At 39.0% G+C, this 19604-nt stretch overlaps 1 protein-coding gene across 1 annotated transcript; it reads right to left on the bottom strand.

Annotated features, from left to right (window-relative positions):
• Window positions 1-608: 608 nt before the first annotated feature.
• Window positions 609-6638, bottom strand: LOC122774655 (polyamine deacetylase HDAC10-like). The gene is made up of 18 exons (XM_044034116.1): window positions 6516-6638; window positions 6247-6344; window positions 5703-5807; window positions 5468-5536; window positions 5256-5382; window positions 4960-5025; window positions 4818-4877; window positions 4561-4650; window positions 4164-4270; window positions 3972-4039; window positions 3068-3290; window positions 2890-2983; window positions 2696-2781; window positions 2476-2532; window positions 2295-2376; window positions 1844-2032; window positions 1580-1739; window positions 609-1489 (listed from the first exon to the last, which is right to left on the bottom strand). The coding sequence occupies exons 1-18, from the start codon at window positions 6636-6638 to the stop codon at window positions 1452-1454; spliced, it is 1842 nt and encodes a 613-aa protein (XP_043890051.1). The 3' UTR covers window positions 609-1451.
• Window positions 6639-19604: the final 12966 nt, after the last annotated feature.

Here is a 19604-nt window from a genome sequence, read left to right as displayed (position 1 = left end):
CATTTGCTCCACGGTTTATACCGACGATTCACATTACAGCGACACCCAGTGGCCGGACTGTTTCTGATGTTTTTGTTTATTATTGGAATTCGCAGTACATGCATGTTAATATTTATGTGTATGACGGATGAACCTGAACATTTATTTTTACTTTACACACACTGACGGATAATACACAAATATATCTAATTAATTACTATCCAAGGTACTCCTACTTTACATGAGCATTTCCATTGTAACTAATGCTACATTTTCTAAAGAAATCACTGGAATTCTGAGATTTAAAGTCAATATTGTGAAAAAAAATCTGAATTGAGATTAAATTGAGAATTGTGAGATTAAAGTCAGCATTCTATCACTTTTTGTTTCCAAAACAAATTTCACATGTGTACATTATACATTGAAAATAGATACTTGTAAATGTAATTTACTTTTAATTTACCAATACATTTTATGATGCTTATGCAATAATTACATAAAGTCGTAGGATTTGTAATGAAGTGTAGCAATGTATTGTTCAATTGTATGTAATGTTCACTGTACTGTACAAAAATCTTATCATTATCATCATCTTGTTGTTTTCATAATGCGACAATGGCTTTACAGTATCATTATTTCACCACCATTTTAATTGAACACATGCAAAACAAATACAGGAAAGATGTATACAGTTTTAAAAAAAAATGTTGAGGTTAAAGTGTCAATTATTTAGTATCGATCTACTCTTACTATAGCATGTTTCTCTTAAACCTATAGTGGAACCCTAATGTTATTGGTAAAGCTTGTGCTTGTTCTTTTACATGTCATGTCATGTCTGGTGTGAAAAAGGTCTACTCTTCCAGGTTTATGCAAGGCATGCTTAAGCATTACATACACATGTTGTATGTGTTTTACTCATTGACAGCTTGCATGTAAGACCAACTTTCTCTCACATCATTCAAATCAGATGCAAATGACTATTGACTTTGCACAACATAAAAACAACAAACACCCGGTCGAATGTGCTGTATTCACTTGGTAAATAACCCAAATCTTTGTCACAGCTATTACTTTGAGTTATTTTGATAGGAAGTACACTCTACTCTTTCTGCTTCTAAGCCAACCTGTGTTGGATGTTGAAGAAGACAATGTTACATTTGTTTTATGAAGTAACATATTATATTCAAAGCCTTATTATGAGGGCACCATCAAAGGTAACAGTCACTAATAATGTATAAAACAAGTGTAGAGACAAAATTCCCCCATTAAGCCTGTAATTACATTAGAACTAGGAGTTTATCAATAGATATATTCACAGAGTTTAAATTGCAGGTGTAAAGTATCAACCATGTGCTTATCAGTTTAAAAGGAAGGAAGTTAATGTATCTAAATTCCCTTTGATGCATAAATGTATAAATGTTCAGCATAGCATTCACAGCATTTGCATTTACTGCGATAAAAAAAAAGATGTCTCAGCTTCCATCCTCGTCACCTCTTCCAATGTCTTGAGCTGTTTGTAGGAGACAGACACAGGGGTTAATACATTACAGCTAAGCTTTAAAAACTCTCTTAATATTTGATGCTGCTGTTGTGGACTGACCTGTTGTCTGCAGTAGTTTCCAGTCAGCCTTCAACCTGTGTCTCAGCATCTCCACAGACTCCACGTTCTCTGGTAGAGGGGCCACAAGTGGCCCCAAGGATGGGGCAGGGTCACCAAGGAGGGAGGAGGCTGTGGGACTGACGCATGCCTCGTTACCCTTCTAAAAGAAGAGCAACATAAACAGATTGAAACAGATCACATTCTGTGAAACTTGTACATCTACATCAACAAAGAACAAGGTAGCTTTCATGAAATGTGCCTTACCTGCATGAGCACCAGCATGTGTCCTTGTGCAAGGCCACGTAGCAGACTTGTTAGCTGTAGCCACATGCTCTCACACAACCCACTATCTGACATCTGAACCAACACAACCAGACTGGGATCGTACTCGTATCCCAAAGGCAGAAGGAGACTCAATATGGCCTGAATGAACCCTGAAACATCACTACAGCCCTGCATAGACAACATATACACATCAGAAATTGAAAAATGTGAATTTCCAGTAGAACACAGAGGGTCACACAAGTAGTGGTGGATGATATGAAGAACACAAACCTAACCGTATATAATTACATTATAACTGTAATTGTATTAGTCAAAATATCGTGCAATATTTACATCAATCTAACATTACTTCAAAATATTTAATCAAATGGGTCAACTAGTAGAGAACTGAATATACTAACATACACATAAGAACGTCTTATACACATACCTTCTTCAGACACACAGGAATGAAATATCTGCTTTCAGGTTCCTGTGATTCTTTGTTGCTCAACTGCACCATAAGTACTTTCCTACAGACACAAAGATGTTTGAGCTTTGGCAGACAATACAAATCTTTTAATTTGCTAAAGGGGGAATATTTTGTATTTTTATTCACGAGTGACAATCACCCATCTTCAGAGACGTGAATCGGAACCTTTCCATCTCCAACACAAATGACCAAAACCCTTTAGTGAGAGGAAAAAAAGCAGTATCACTGAATGTTTTTAATAGTGTAACTGAGTGGTAGGTTCTCTCATATGTTTGAACTAGTTAGTAATAATGTTTTAGATACACTATATTAAAGCACACAATCAGAGGTATGTATAGTTTAGATCCACATTGTTATACCGGTTCTTTAGTGCAGATGCAGCATGCGGGACAACACACTTCATCGCCTTAGAGACGTCATGAACCAGCGCCAAGCCACTGCAGACCTGAGAGGCAGTTGTTAGGTATAATGATGGAAGCCTATAGCTCATGTGCACTGGTAAGCAAAACAAAGAGAACACATCACAACATAACAATTATAATTCTGACATTACCTCGTCCTTCTCCATTTTCTCTACAAGGTCAATAAGACTGGAGAGTGTTGAGAGAGCATTGCTGTCATCCTCTGAATCTGTAAGGATATTCTCCCTGGTGAAGGCAAAACACAACTGTGTCAACAATAAGAAATACATTCAAGTACTATGAGTAATGAGCAGAACCACAGCTCCATACTTGAGTTTAGTGACTATTAGTGGGTCCAGACACTCTGAGACACTTTGGCGGTAACATCCATCTGGACAGGTGATACCATCAGGGAGCAAAAGAGCAGCACGAATCGCAGGTGTGAGTCGTTTTGGAGGTTCTGGCCACACATGCTCCTCTTTGCTTTCCTCTGAATTCAGACTTTCATCTAATGACAAATCCTTGGTGCTGACATCAAAAGTGGGTAGATCAGCTGGAGAAAGGAGTGACACATTATTAGATCTGTTATTTCTAGTTTTACGTGTGATCGTAAAAATACGAATGTCACAGCCCTATCGGGACTATGAACTAAATATTCTATGACCAACTCAACATAGTTGAAATAATGTCTTCATTACAATAAGGTTGATAACAACCAAGTTGGGGTAAGGGTTGATATTACTGGTATCAATATAAATGCAAGTAATCATATTATTTTTGCATCTTTTCTCCACACACACACACACATATATACACATATATACATAGGCCTGAAGTCTACACATTTGACAATTTGGTGGTGGTGTTTGGTTAGAAAAAAGAAGCTGCTGGCCCTCTCTGAGAACAAAAAAGGACAATGTATCTGGTTCAGCTGCAATGTTGCCGATCCTTTTGACAAAGTGACTGAAAACATAAGAAAACAATTACAACTGTGGAGAAATTAATTATCGTGTTCAGGGTATTTTAGGTGTGTCTAAAAATATGGCTCAATGACACGCCAAAGCCTTAGTTGGTTAGAAAATGTTGCTTTTCGACACGTTTGTTGAACAGGAACTTTGATATAATCACTTTACACAGTATTTAAATAAACACTTAATGTGCTACTGACAATTCTAAACTACCATTGCACTCTTTTCAGGAATATTCCGAGAAATAAATAATGTGGATGTTATACCTGCATGTTTGAGGCAGGACCAGTATTGCCTATGAGTTGATCTGACACAGTGAAGGGACTCAACTGTACTGAAAAGAGAAAAAAAAAATCCACTCCAGTTGCGCAATAAAAACCCAAAATAAATTTGACATAAATTCAACTGAAAGAGAAAGTGAGAGAGAGAGAGAGAGAGAGAGAGAGAGAGAGAGAGACCTTTGACAGGGACCATCAAGGTTTGCAGGTCGAGGTGGAGGATCTCCGAGCAATGTTTGAACTGTTTGACACACAGACTGAGCAAGGGACGTTAAGTTGTATCCTCCCTGGAAAACACAATTAAAACTTTTACAATTAAGCACCAAATCTCTAGAAATATGCAGAACTGCCACAGACTGTGGGTTTAACAAATAATGGCGTGAATAGGACCATGTAACATATCAACAGATTAGATTTTTGTGTTTGTTTTTCTGTCCTAAAAATACACTGGATAGTATGTGCAGTAGAGAGAAAAAGAGCTGACGTGGCAAAGGGATCCATATATATTTTACAAAATGTTTGCACACGGTATGTTTGTTTTCATCTTAATAGACAAGTAAGACAATGATAAACTGACCTCCAGCACAGCACACAGTTTGCCTCCTGCAAGGTTCATGAGAAGGTGAGTGAGGTGGGCAAAGATGTCAGGCGTCGCACACATTTCACCCTGGAAACCAACGACAATCACTAAATTCAGTTTACCACGTCTCATGTCCCACTGATGGACAACAAATACACACAAATTATGATATATAAATACAAAGGAAAATGTGCAAAGATTGACTTTGCATAGGATACTGCATAATTTATAATACACGAGAATATATTCATTACCTCTGGGTCACCAATGGCTGAGTCAAAGCCGGCACAGACCAACACCAAGTCAGGGCAAAACTGTGACAAACAAACATGCTCAGTTTAATCACCTCCAACACATCAGTCTATCCGCTAACTGAGTGCATATCTTTGGCCTCACCTCATATGCGATGGGCAAAAGAAGATGATGGAAGATTGAAAGATAGTCACTGTTCTGCATGTCAACCTGAGAAGTCATTAAAAAAGCCCATTAAATACATACACAAACGTTGATGTGTTTATATACTGTATTAAATAACTGATGTAGGTGGTTGTGCTCTCCATACTGTGTAACTACATTATGCTAAATAAAGCATTAACTCTTTTTGCCATAGTCTTAAAATCAACCTAAAAAAATGACAAATACTTCATTAGAAATGATGTCTTCTAGTGAGCAGTATTTATCTGGCTCCTTACCTTGTTCCATGGCAAGTTAATATTAAAACCAGCTCCTTTCTCTTTGCCGACACTGTCAAAGTCAGATTCTCTGAGTTTAGGCCAGAATTTCTGATGCTCATAGCGGTGCCAGGAAAAGTAGAGAACACTGTGGGAAAAGAAACATGCAGCATTTATTACACCAGAGGAAGAGCCGGAAACAATTCAGTGTCCTCTCAACAGCAAAGTCTCACCTTGGATCGTCTTCAAAACAGTACTGAACACCTTGACCATGATGTATATCCCAGTCAACTATCAATACCCTAAAAAAAATGAACACATAAATAAATATGAGCGATCCCCGAAAAAAACTCTGAAATGACTTTAGATTTATTCACAAGTGAAAATAATTGCAGAGAGCAGTGGTTTTTTCACTGTTAATTACATATGGAGACACAATGAACACAGTCATAGAGTTAATTATGTTACCTTTTAACTCCATATTTCTGCTTTGCATATTGTGCTGCTATGGCCACATTGTTGAAAATGCAGAAACCACTGGCAGCATTGTGCATACTGTGGTGTCCTGGGGGTCTGGCAAAGAGCAGTGATATACTTTTTGAAAACATTTATAACAACATATCTTTATATCAAGGAATTGAAATAATAGATTATTTAGTGAAAAAAAAACAAAAGAAATTAAGGGAATTAAGAATTTTTAATGAAATATAGCTGACTTAATATGACATAATGTAGGATTTCAACTTTCAAATGGACCATCAAGATGATTACTTTGGTTCATTAACTTCTGGTTTTTGGTTACATGTCACAAAAAAGCTACAACATTCTACTTTATGGCATACCTCACAACCCCTCCCTTTCCCTCACTCAAACGAGGTGAATAAACATATCATTTATGACTATTGTAACAAACAATACCGTTTACCAACTGTGGGGGGAACCCAAGAGCAAATGCTACACTGTGATCCCTTAAGAGATATAAATAGTATAAGTAGTGGTTAAACGATCTCACCTGACCAGAGCCATGCCATTCCTCACCTTCCCAGTCATGACACTGTCCACCAGTTGCAGTGCTGCTCCTGCAGCCAGCGTAGCACAGTGATAGATGTTCTAGGACAGTTAATAAGATGGAGGATGTTTAGTCTGAGGTCAAATGTACCCACTTTTAACACCACGACCTAAAAATAATTTCTGTAAGGACCACTGAAAGAAGAAACTTGAAATGTGATCGACTGACGAAAGCCAAAGTAAGCAAGTAAGAACATGAAGAGAGGGACTAACTGGGTGGAAGTAGACATCACCATACTGGGCACAAAAATCCTGCATCTCTTCCAAAGTCATGAAAGGCGTCGTCTTCACTGCCTGCAAATATTCTTCACTGTTGATGGCAAAAAAAAGGTACATGCAGGTGGATGCACGAGGCAGCAGAGGACCAGCAGCTCCCGTGTCCCCATGAGCTTAAAGCAGCCATAGCATGGTCCTATCTCACTTATATGTGAGATATGGAGGTGTACTTACAAACATGAAGTCACTTCTATGGTCAAAAACTTCCTTGTCGCTACAAACAAGCCGATCACTGACGCTTTCCCACTGTCTTGTGATTGGCCAGTTACCTGGAAGTGACATCATTGGCACGTCAGCTCTCAGACCCGCCAGCTCCCCCTCTGGAAAGGCAGATGTACCACTAGCCATGATCAAAACATTGAGTAATGTCGTAATCCCTCACACATTTGATCCAGAGTCTGAGCCAGAGTCAGAAGACACTGTGACAGTGAAAGACTGCTGCAGGACGCCCGGAGCTTGGATAACGTTGTGGTTAAACATGTGTAAATGAAACATGAGTGTAGCGTGTAGCTTAGCCTGTAGCGATAGCGTATCGGTTGTACGGAGCTCAGCAGCTACAACAAGAGTAGTTCTTCTTCTTCTACAGTTGAAAGTACGTCACCAGATGTGCCCGGAATTCGCCAGTTACGTAACTAGTCAACGGAAGTGCCGTTCCGCTTCGTAGAGCTCAGGAAAACAATCAAACCCTGCGCTCTGGTGGCACTTTGGTGTGGGAGAGTGAGTGGTATCCAGTGAGAACAGTGAGATAAAGTGTTAAATGTCAGCAGATTTCCTCTCACGTCTTTGTCTGTGTGGAGTTCCCATGTTTCTCCATGGTCACTAAATTGACCGTAGGTGTGAATATGTGTGAATGCTTCTCTGTATGTTGGTCGTGTGATTTCCTGCCTCTCGGCTCCATCATGGAGATTCACTCCAGCCTTTTCCCACGAATAATAATAATAATAACCCGGAGAAGACAGTGACCGAGTCACTGTACAGTGACGACACTGTGCAGCGATGCCTCGGACAAATTGCCATGAAACTGAAGCCACAGCTGTTGTTTGTTTACTCGGCAAATGTCTGTGAAGTACGTGTCAAAACCAAAAAAAAAGACATTGATTCCAGATTTTTTTCCCCTTTCTTTCTTTTATTTATTCAGAGTTTATTTATTCTGCTCACAGAAACATTGATTATGATGCCAAGATCACAGTCACACTTGAATTTTCACTCTTTTCATTCTTTGTCCAGTTTTGCAGTTGTTGTTTTTATTCTCTTTTTAAAACAACAACAAAATATGATTTTTAACATGTGAATGTTGAGCAAGCGTCATGAACAGTTAAAGGTTTTTAATATGAGTGGAATGTACAGGAGAGAGTGACCTGAAATAATTCACTGCAGTGAAACCGACATGTCATTATTTATTTCCTGCTCTTCTTCATAACAAAAATCATCTGTCTGGACACTGTAACTTTATCAGGTCACAGTGGGTGAAACTGACACTTTTATTTTATTTTTTTTATTTCTCTCACATGTAAATCATATTTTAGGGGAAAACAACCTGTGATCCATGCGGCTGTCGTCCCGCACTGAGACAACGTCGTCATTATTTCTGAATTCTTCTGTATTCCTGTTATCGATGCACTTTAAAATCCTCCTCCAAGCTTCTTGTTGTTAAGTTGTCTCTGTAGTGAATAAAATAGTCATTCAGTCATTCATCTCACTTGTTAGAGACACTTATCTGCCTGAAAACTGAAGTTTTTTAACTCTTCACTCACCCGCACCAAACTCCACAGAGAAAACTGCAACTTTAAGCTCACAGAGACACAGGAGCTGCTGGTCCTCTGCTGCCCCATGTGGTCACTTTGTGTCACTGAGGTCAATCTGAACAAATAATTTCAAATGCTGAATTTGCCAAAATAAAACATTTGTTGTGTCCATCTTAGTGGGTCGACGATTCTGTGTGTGTGTGTGTGTGTTAACTAGCTAAAGTTTTTGTATCGCAAATACATACAAAAAGTCTCACATCCATCACTTTAATTAAGTATAGTAAAATTCAATGTGAGGGATTTAGTGGCATCTAGTGGTGAAGTTGTGTATTGCATTCAACCTTCATAGTGTCCCCATGATGTGAGACACTTTTTGTTTTCAATGCTTCAAATCAGATTTGTGGGAGGAGTAAAAACATTGTGTTCATCTGCTGCTGTCAGGTGATTTAATACGGGTCACTCTATTGGTTTTTGTTTTTTTGCCCTCCAGGTGTTGATGAGGTCATGTGACATCATTCAGAGCTGACGGCTGTATAACGTGGTGGACTTTGAAAAAGGACCTGCTCCAGATATGAAGTTCTAAAGGTAAGGAAACGTCTGCCTACGCTGCCAAGTAACAGAATTATGATTTAGAGACAAACAATAAAAATGTGTTTCAAACAAAGAAAGTGTTGAAAAAAAATTATCGGCAGCTGAAAAACAGAACAAACCAAACTCCATCGAGAAAGTCAGCGATTTTAACATCACTGCACACAGTAAGTTGACACAAAGTGACCACACGAGGCAGCAGTAGACCCCGTGCGGTTTACAAACAGTTTCCTGTTGGAAAATGGTGGTGAAATGGTGAAATGAAGCAGTGAAAATATTCTTAACTCTGTCAGGTCTGATAGTTTTGCCTGACAGAGTCTGTTTTCAGATGACGGACTCTCACCAAGAACAATAACATCAACACACGTTACAGAGCCATGTAGGGTCATGCTCGGTTGGCTCCCTCCCAACAGGAAGTCCCACCTCCTCTTCCTCCTCCTCCTTTTGTTTTAATGAAGCCCCTGGGAGACTCTGGAAAGCCCTGGAACTGAATGCGGTCCATCCCGTCCAAACCGCCGCCTCCTCTTCAGTCCCAGTGAGCTCGGACCAAACCCCTGCTCTTCCCCGTCGCCACGGCAACTGCAAACAGGACGGGACAGGGTCCTGCAGAAGAAGAAGAAGAAGAAGAAGAAGAAAAAAAACCTGCTTCTATGATTTCACCAGATGTCACGGCAGCAGCAGCACAGACGCTGAGCTCGGGGCACTTTTATAGCGTGATCCACACAAAAACACATTTTATGCATTATCAGACTTCCAGGCTCCACAGTCGCCATCCCATCATTTTTAACAAGGCAAAACACGGGGGAGGCCCCTCAGCTGGCTGTGGGTGTCAAAACATAAAACTCAGGAAGTGGACACTGCACCATATAACACCCTCGTCGCCATGACAGCACGGGTGTTTCACCCGATGCCTCCGCATCCTCCCATTGTCCTGGCCATGCGTCACGTCCACACCGCTGCGGCCTCGGCGAGGACGACGAAGACGAGGAGGACGACGACGTGGGATTGTTCTGCATCACAGTCGAGGGAAATGCTCGTGTGAGAGGAGCAGAAACAATAACAATAAATAAAAACAGCCGCTGACCCCTGTGACCCCTGTGAGTGCAAACTATGCAGAGGTCGCCGGGTTTCTATTGGGCAAGAGCTGGAATGTGTGTAACTGATGGTGAGCGTTTGTTTGTTTGTTTGTTTGTTTGTTTGTAAACATTATTTATCAACTCAGTCAGACGAGAGACATCAAGTAAAACAATGATCATCAATGGTCATGATGTATTCTTGTCGTCACATGTACCAATGACGGTGTGTGTGGATAAACCTGCGCTTCAGGGTGAGTTTGGACAGTGGGCGTGGCACACTAATTTAACCCCTCCCACATCCAATTTTCCACGCACATTCATCAGATCTGATGCAGCCGCAGAAATCTGTGAGAAAAAGAATAATAATATCTTTGCTGCTCGGACCTGAATAAGTAAAAAGGTTTTAAAAAGTCAGTGGAAAACTTCTTCACAGATTAATGTGAGCAGATAAGAGGGTGAACAAAATAACGTGTTCACTGCTTCATCTCACTGTGAAGACGACGCTCGTTCTCTCACAGAGAGAAAATCAGTGAATTTAACATCACACACGGGAGTTGTTGATCCACTGCTGCCTCCATCACTGACTTCCAATGTGTTTTTGAAATCCTTCATTTTAATTGAACACAGTGACTCAAAGTGACCACACGAGGCAGCAGAGGAGCAGCAGCTGCTTTGGTGCAGGAGAACGCGAGAGATCCGTTTATAAACCTCAGGAAATGGAGGTTATGTCAAGTTCTGAACATTAGGAAACAAAGCAGTGCTCCCTGTGTGTCTGTGTTGTGTGTGTTGTTTAGGATTGTGCTCCATGTAAACACACAGTAAACAAACGCAGGCCTCAGATCACATCAGCCCCAGTTGTTGTTGTCGGCGATGCCCCGGCAACATGTTGAAACAGTAAAAATCACAAATGTTTAGACAAACTTGAAGGTTTATTTATTAGTGAAAGTTGTGCTATTAATTAATTTGACGTGCAGTTTATTTATTATTACTTATTTCACCTCTGGTGGTTAATTCTCCATTGTCACGGCGAGGGGCGGGGCCAACATCTCAACGTCTCCAGGTCACAAAATACAGATTTACAGCTGAAAACATTGTGTAAACGTAGCCACGTATAATCTTATTTTCCCTCATTTAGCGTAATTATCTTTTACTGACAAATCCTCATCATTTGAGCTCATCACCGTTCAGCTGCAGCTGCACGACGACGTGTTGACACTCGCCTTTCACCTGTTCTCCAGTAGAGGTCCCCGTTCTCCTGCTGCACACTCTGCACCTCCTGTGACCTCAGAGAGGTCGTGGGGTCACAGCAGCGAGCACACGGTGGATCACGTTTTTATTCTAAATTCCTCATCAGCTTAGTGAAGGCATCGTGTGTCAATACTTTAAGTCCGAAATTAGCAATAATCTGTGCCAATCCCATGATTTTGTTACATTTTTGCCAATTATGTGTTCAGAAAAATGGTTTTGGCCGCGCAGGGAGTTTCTGCTCGTCATGGTGGAAAAAAAATAAAACCCTCTAAAAACATTCAGACCGTCATTAGACTAGAGAGACTTTTTACACCACGTCAATCAGAGAACAGGCTGTGGATCGACAACACAACAACCAAATGAACACAACACACAACACAAACACATCCGTGTCTACGTCAGATGTCACTGAGGTCAATCTGAACAAAGCATTTCAGAAGCCATAAGTAACTGAAAATAAGTCCAGTTGAGTTTACTGATGGAGGCAGCTGCTGTGATTGGGATGGACTTTGGTGCAGGACGTCACAAAAACCTCTGTTTCCAGTTGGAAAACACTGTCTGACTATATAAGATATACTGTAGTAACATAAATGTATTGTTAAGATTTCATAGACTCAAGCAGGAGTAGATTTTTATTAGGTGAGAATTTGGGCCTGAGTGTCCAGATCTTCAGCTGCTTCTCAGTTCACGAGATCATTCCACAGTGAGTTTCACTGAACATACACTTACAAACTTAGAAATACTCAACTGTTTCATTTCCTGCACAAAAGACCATTTAGAAAATCACAGGAAGACAGGAGTTGCAGGTGTACTGCTGCCTCGTGTGGTCAGTTTGGGGTCAATCCAAACAAAGGATTTCAGATGCTGAAAGTTACTGACTGATGAAGGCAGCAGTGGATCGACAACTCCTGTGTGGTTGAGATTTTCTCTGTGGACTTTGGTGTGGGACGTGAAAAGTCTGTCTAACTATCAGATGAAATGACGTGAATTTATTTTTAAGATATCATAGACTTGAGTAGGTGTACATTTTTGTTAGGTGAGCATTTTATGTTGTTCCCCCTTTTGTCTGTATCTTCAGCTCCAGTCCGTGCCACCACACACAAGTTTCCCCTTTAATATTACTCATAATAATGCAAACTCTCTGGGAATCATCCAGACAAACCGCGGGAACTTAATAGAGAAGGAAGCTGTTAAATCATAAAAGGTTGACTTCACTCTTCTCAATGATTTGCTTTATTGGAACAGCATGTCCAAGCTGGACCGTCACAGAGTGATGCAATCACACGGCCAGAGTCACACTGTGTGCCTCACTGGTGGAGCAGGAAGTGCAGCGTGCCGACAGGGTTTGGCTGAGCAGTAGGTGGGCGACACAAATAAAAGTCACTAATGACCTCGTTCACAAATCCTGGGGAAGTCTGGAGTCGTTCCCGGCGAAACGGGGATGTGAACGGGCGAAAATGGAGGAGGGCGCTCACAGATTTAGTCTGGGAGAAAACGGGCCTTTGGCACCGCGGTTGGCTGCAGCCGTTGCCGCTTTTGGTTTTGGTGGTCGAGCCAGGTCCAGATCTAAATGGAGGTTTTAGTGCGGCCGACCCAGGGGCCGTTTGAGGTGTGGTCCGACTCAGTGTAAGGCCCTGCACTTCATCAAGCTGCGTTTGCTGGAGCTGGAGCTGGAGCTGGAGCTGGAGCATCTCGCCAGGCGGCTCCAACCGCCCCGTTATAGATGATGAGCTCACCTCAGCTGTCCACGGCCATTACACACAGACAAAATGGCCACTGAAGAGCAGCAAGTTTGTGTGAAAAGACTAGAGAGGAAGAGCAGCCGATCACAAAGGAGACATTTTTTATTTGGAACAAATTCAATGAGCAAAATAAGACTTTTTTTTTTTCACAGCGTGCACTTTAATTTAAAAGCACTAATATTTCAATGTTCATTAAAAAAGCCACCTCAGTGAAGTCAATTACAATTTAAGTCACACTTTATTATTATTAATGAAATAAATGTCTTGTACAAACTGCCAGGGGTGTTCCAACAGCAGGGGCCCAAAATTGAGAGTGGGCCCCCGTGGACAGCTGAATAACGACTAAAATAGATTTTTACATTTGCACGTTTACATGTTCTTAGTTATTTAGTAACAAATATAAATATATGAAACGTTTTCTTCACATACAGATCATTTAATAATAAAACTAACAAAACCTGTCCTTTTTTGCTGCTGTAACAAGGGAATTCCCCTAATCTCATCTAATCTAATCTAATGTCATCTAATCTGACTATTTTAAACTCTGGGGTATCAATAATCAAAGTTTTGTTGATGTTCTAATCTGACTAATTTAATTTTACCTAATCTGATTAGACCTAATCTAATCTAATTCACTCTCATCTGACCTGATCTAATCTGATTTAATTCGAATCATTTAAAACTTTAGGCTATCGAAAAGCAAAATTTTGTTGCAGGGCCCCCTTTCCACTGGGCCCTCAAAATCCTTTGAAACACCCCTGCAATCTGCAGCACAGTGAAGAAAATAAAAATGTCAATATGAAATAAAAAAAAAAAACTGTTTTTGAGCTGTGGCTCCCTGACATCGAGCACTCTGTCCACTGTGTCCACTCTGTTGTCCACTGTGTCTTTAGGCTAATCTAATTTAATCTAATCTGATCTGATCTGATCTAATCTAATCTAATCTAATCTCAACTGATCTGATCTAATCTAAACTAGTGTAATCTAAACTAATGTAATCTAATCTGATCTGATCTGAATTGATCTAATCTAATCTAATCTAAACTGTTGTAATATAAACTAATCTAATCTAATCTAATCTGAATTTATCTGACCTGATTTAATAATGAGCACATTGTACTTTAGTTTATCAAAAATCTGAAGGTTTTGTCGCTAATAAAACGTTGCAGATGATATTTGAGTCTTTTAAAATGATTTTTCTATTTTGATATTTGATATAATAAGAAAGAAAATCATGTGTGACTTAAACAGACAATGACTTTAAATTACATTTAAATGAATAAATGAAGACAACAGGAAAAATCTAAAGTTTATATCTTCAAACAGCAAAAAAGTCAACGTTAGCTTTCACACCAGCAGCTGTTTTCAGAGGCCTAATCTGGCTGTGGCTGCAGAATGTACTGTATTTAGGAGGAGAAGCGTTTAATCTGTATTTAATCTGCGTTATACATTCTGAAATATCTCTGTAAGTGGGTGGAGAAATAAAACTCTGAAGCCTTTTACGCACGTGTGAAGATGTTAATCTGTGTATCAACAACGACAGGGATTAGATTTTGCGAGATATTTTCACACAGACACTGGTAACTACACTGTTTATTATTATTCATGCGTTTTTCGATTTATGAATGATAAAACATCATTTTTTCTACATCCCGAAGCAGCATATGAACATTTAATTAAACAACTTTATTATATTTAATAGATACATACTTATATTATATTATATTAAAGCACACTTTACAAAAAGATACACCAAAAAAGGTTTCAGTAATCAATAGTTAATGATAACTAATCTTTCATTATTTAATGAATTCATAGTTATTCACTCATGATCAAACATTGACTAAATGTGAACTAATGACTTAATGACTTAATGATTATTATCTTTCAAATATTATCTATTTTTGCATTTTCATACACATTTATATTCTAAATTCTCTGGATTAGCTCCTTTTATCTTGTTATTTATAAAATGACACTAAAACTCTCTAATTCCAATCAAATTTTTCTCATATTTGCAATTATATTTATTATTTTCGATTAATCGTACTAAAATTGATTAATTACATTTTTGTCCATCTACCTGCGATATCTTGACAAAATAAAACAGAGAAACTTTAACATCAAACATTGTATTATAGGGCTTTGTGTTTTTAAAAACATATTGATAATGTAAATGAAAAGTAATCAACAGAGCGTTGTTATTGTCTCACGTCTGTGTTCACACACGTGTAGAATCATTAAAGCACATTTTCATCTTCTCTCTGCAGAAGCTCCACACGCTCACTGTCTCACATGGTATTTCATTTCTGCCGCTGCTGCTGTCGCTGCTGCTGCTGCTGCTGCTGCTGCTGCTGTCGCTGCACATTTCATTTTCCATCGAAGGCCAAAACCTCAGAACACGCAGCAAATGACTATGTTAACTTTGAATTCATGTGAGGAACAGGCCAAAGTGGGGGTTGCGTGTTTGTTTTTGGTGAGCGCGGCATCGGGCTGCGTCCGCTGTAATCCTTCCTGCCCTGTGTGACTGACAGCCACAGGTTGAGCAGCAGGTTCCACCTTCAGGTTCTGTGGAACGCGCTGCTCTCGGGCCTCGAGAGGTTGACTCGGGACTCATCAGTGACGACAGTTACATCTAAAGTCACAGTTTACAAATTTGCTTCTATAGGCAAATATAGGCAAGCTTTTCATAGAAGACAAGTCTTTAAATGTAGATGTTTGGGTCTCATGATGTCTTGTTTAGTCTCACTGAAACTGAAAGAAACCTTTTATTTTTACTTTATTGCATCCAATACCATTGCATGGTATTTCTTAGAGGCTAAGCTTCTACATTAGCCTTAGCTACAGCACAGCATGTGCATAGCATAGCCGAATGCTTTACAGTGAAGCATAGTATAGTGTATTAAAGCACAGCATAGAACAGTATAATAATGTATGTATCATTTAGTATAGCACAAATAGCACGGCACATTATAGTGTAACATAGCATAGAATACTTACCATAGCATAGTATTTTATGGTAATTAATAGCATAAGATAACCTAGTGTAGCATAGCATAGTATGGTATCCTATAGTTAACTAAAGTTTATTATAGTATTGTAATACATGCATATTTACATGTACACATGCATTTAATACATAGAAAAAACATGTTAAATTTTCCTAGTATAGTAATAGTATATTGTAGTATAGTAATAATATATAATAATACAGCATAATAATAATAATAATGATAGTACATTCTAGTATAGTAATAGTATATAATAGTACAGTATAATAATAATAGTACATTCTAGTATAGTAATAGCGTATAATAGTACAGTATAATAATGATGATAATAATAAAAATAAAATAATATATTCTACTATAGTAATAGTATATTCTAGTATAGTAATATTATATAATTGTACAGTAACAGTATGTAATAGTGCAGTAAAATAATAATAGTATATTCTAGTATAGTAATAGTACATTCTAGTATAGTAATATTATACAATAGTACAGTAATAGTATATAATAGTGCAGTATAATAATAGTATATTCCAGTATAGTAATAGTATATAATAGTGCAGTAAATAATAGTATATTGTAATATAGTGGTCCAGACTGAATATTGAATATTTGAATATTTGTACACAGTGAACTACAGCCTGGATGTTTTTGAGGCTCAAGTTATTCTCAAAAGAAAAGTTGTAAAATACATTTATATCAACATAATCAGGTGATTATATATATATAACACATTTTTAATCAGCACAAACCACTGAGTAATTGTGGTTTTAGGTCAACAAACAAGTTCACATCTGACAAATGTACAGAAAGCAAGGAAATAAAATGTCATCGTGTGTGCGTGCGTGTGTGTAATCCTATTTCACACACACACACACACACACACTTAACGACACAGCTGGAAGGTTTTGCCCTTGAGACGCAAAAATTTAAACTGAGTGAAAACACCTCACACACACACACGCACGCACGCACGCACACACACACACACACACACACACACAGAGGATTGGAAACACGTGTGAATTAAATCCTGAGCAAATATAACTATATGCTATATCCTGGGCTAACGTGCTAATAGCCTTAATTTGAACTGTAAACATTAGAGTAGACTGAATTTTACTCACCTCTGCTTTACACTTGTGGACATTCTCGAAGGTTAGTGTGTGTGTGTGTGTCCTGGGTCCTCAGCAGCAGCAGCAGCAGTAGTAGCAGCAGTCAGCAGCAGCAGCAGTCAGCCTGCCTCAGCCTCGCTATCTGTTAAAGTCATTTTCTCTCAAAGAGGAATTAATTTCCTCTCTCAGCGTCCGTGGCAGTGAGATCCCAGGAGTGTGGAGTTATTGTGACCGTCCATCTGCAAAAGCCGTCTGAGCCACAGAAACTCCTCTTTCACGTTACACTTGTTTACCGTCATCTGTAGAGACTGGAATGAACATTTGTTTTAAAAAGAAGTTTAAGAGGAGCATGTTTGTCATTGCAACATAAGTCCTCTTTATTTATTTTAAGACATTAAAAATTCCACTTTAAGGACTTTAATTACATCGACTTAAAGTGGATTTTTATCAGTGAACTTCTCCTGTTTATTTCAGTGATTTTGAAGGACTGAGACTCAAAAAAGCAGCCAGTAAAAATCATCTTTTTCACTCTCGGCTGTTTATGTTGAAAATAACATATATATGCTTCATAAAATGGTTTTTAAAGGTCCTCTCAAGATTAGAGTGTCTTACGTGTACTCTAATGTTGTTTAAATGACTTTAGATGATTATTTTGGCAACAGTTTTTAGCGTACGGCATTAGCCAACGTGTTAGCTTTTTCTTGTAGCGTGTGTATTGATGACACAATAGTTGCTGAGAGTTTAAGACGTCTTCTAATGCTTCTAACGGTCTTTAGCTGTAGTTAGCCACAGTATTAGCCTCTCTAGATAATGTGTGTATTTATGACAAACTAGTTCTTCTCAAAGGTAGTGTCACATGTCCTCGGATGCAGTTTGAATGATTTCTCTGAGGCTAATTTGAGAGGGCAAATATTCATAGTTTGAGAGGAGATAGTTTGTAGCTATCCAGTTAGCCAAAATATTAGTTCTTAATCTTAGTTGACAGAGACCATGTACAGAACCAGGTCTATACCAGAGTTGGCTAAATAGCTCATTTGCATCTTCATATGTGTGTGTTTGTGAAATTATAGTTCTTTTCCATTGTGAAGTTTAAAATGTCTTCTCATGCCGTCTAAATATTTTCTCTTTGTCCATGATCCTATTATGCTAATTTAGCAACAGCTTTTAGCTAGCACAGTATTAGCCTCTGCATATTGTGTATACAGTTCTTTTTTCCACCAGTGATAGTAACTAGTACCTGGTGTTTTTTTAGTACCTGCGGCACAAGAATCAAAGCCAACAATGTCCAACTGTAGATCAACGTTAAAAAGACTTGTGTTCATCTCTAACATTTAGCAAAGACAGACAGAGGAGTCCGCACTGCTGAGAGCCGGCCATCGTCACCACGTTCACTGGGATTTCCCTTCAGTGACTGAAGGACTGATCCATCCTGTCAACTCGTCTAATGATTCTAATGATTCACTTTCACACAAGTCTCTACAGTAGTTAGTGTGTTTGTGTGGGCGTATGAAACCACGCCACCGTGACCGTGACCTGACTGATACTGATCCGAGTAGCACTTCATCGTTTAAATGATTTCTCTCTGTCCACTGTTCTCCATGATGCTAATTAGCCAACAGTTCTTAGCTATTCCGAGCCAAAATATTAGCTTCTTCATGAAGTGTGTGTTTAGCCAGTTTTCAGCTACCCACTTAGCCAGAGTAGTAGCTAGTTTTTTCACAGTTGACTCACAGCTAACACACTGATGTATATTTTGTCTGTGATGTGAAATGTCGGAATATTACTTTTGTTTCTATAACAGTTTAAAGTTAGAGTTTCTACCCAGAGCTCTGCCATTGTTAGCATCCATTTTAGCTAGGTCTTCGTCTTCTTCAGATGTTTTAATAACACGTTATTTGTATTTGACGTTATGACAGCACTAGTTTCGAGAATCTTGCAATTTATTTTTTTGGCCATAAACTACATCCCCTTTCTTCATTTCTTTAATTATTCTGATCACAATCAGTCAAACAGCTGGAAAAACACAATGTTCTCTAAATTCAAATGATCTTTGTTTAGTTTGACTGGAAAAAAAATCTTTGCCAAGCAACGATACTTTTTAGTTTCTAACTATTCTTTTTTTTGTACATGTTTCTTTGGAGACGGTGACTGTAAACAAACACAAGCTCAGAGGAAACTGTCGCTGCCACAAAACAACTGTGTTTAAACAGGTCAAAACTCAGGGTGACCTCTGACACCTCACACACACACAGGCCACACCCATTAAGGTTGTTTTCCTTTAGGGTGTTGGGGGGGTAGATGGCCACCCGAGGTCACATCCAAGTCCAAAATAAATTGCCGTCTTTCCTGAGACTCAGCCATTTTAATAGTACAGATTTATTATGCTGTGCTTTTTAGGCGGGCGATCATATGTATGTGGTCAGTAGCGCATATGCAGTCTGTGACCCAGCCTCCCTCTCACGTTACACCCTATTTATAACATCCCCTCAGCCGGCTCCCCT

This window comes from Solea senegalensis, linkage group LG9 (genome assembly GCF_019176455.1).
Source record: "Solea senegalensis isolate Sse05_10M linkage group LG9, IFAPA_SoseM_1, whole genome shotgun sequence".
NCBI classification, from domain to species: domain Eukaryota; kingdom Metazoa; phylum Chordata; class Actinopteri; order Pleuronectiformes; family Soleidae; genus Solea; species Solea senegalensis.
Note: the sequence above shows the minus strand (reverse complement) of the source record. Positions and strands in the feature narration are given on the sequence as shown.

Bases quoted from the DNA above. Each gene is read 5' to 3' on its own strand.
- LOC122774655 (XM_044034116.1), bottom strand. From the start codon at position 6,638: ATGTACCTTTTTTTTGCCATCAACAGTGAAGAATATTTGCAGGCAGTG. The intron at 2,984-3,067 runs GTATGGAGCTGT...TGCCTTCACCAG, and splicing joins CTAATAGTCACTAAACTCAA to GGAGAATATCCTTACAGATT. The intron at 2,782-2,889 runs GTAATGTCAGAA...ACTGCCTCTCAG, and splicing joins AGAAAATGGAGAAGGACGAG to GTCTGCAGTGGCTTGGCGCT.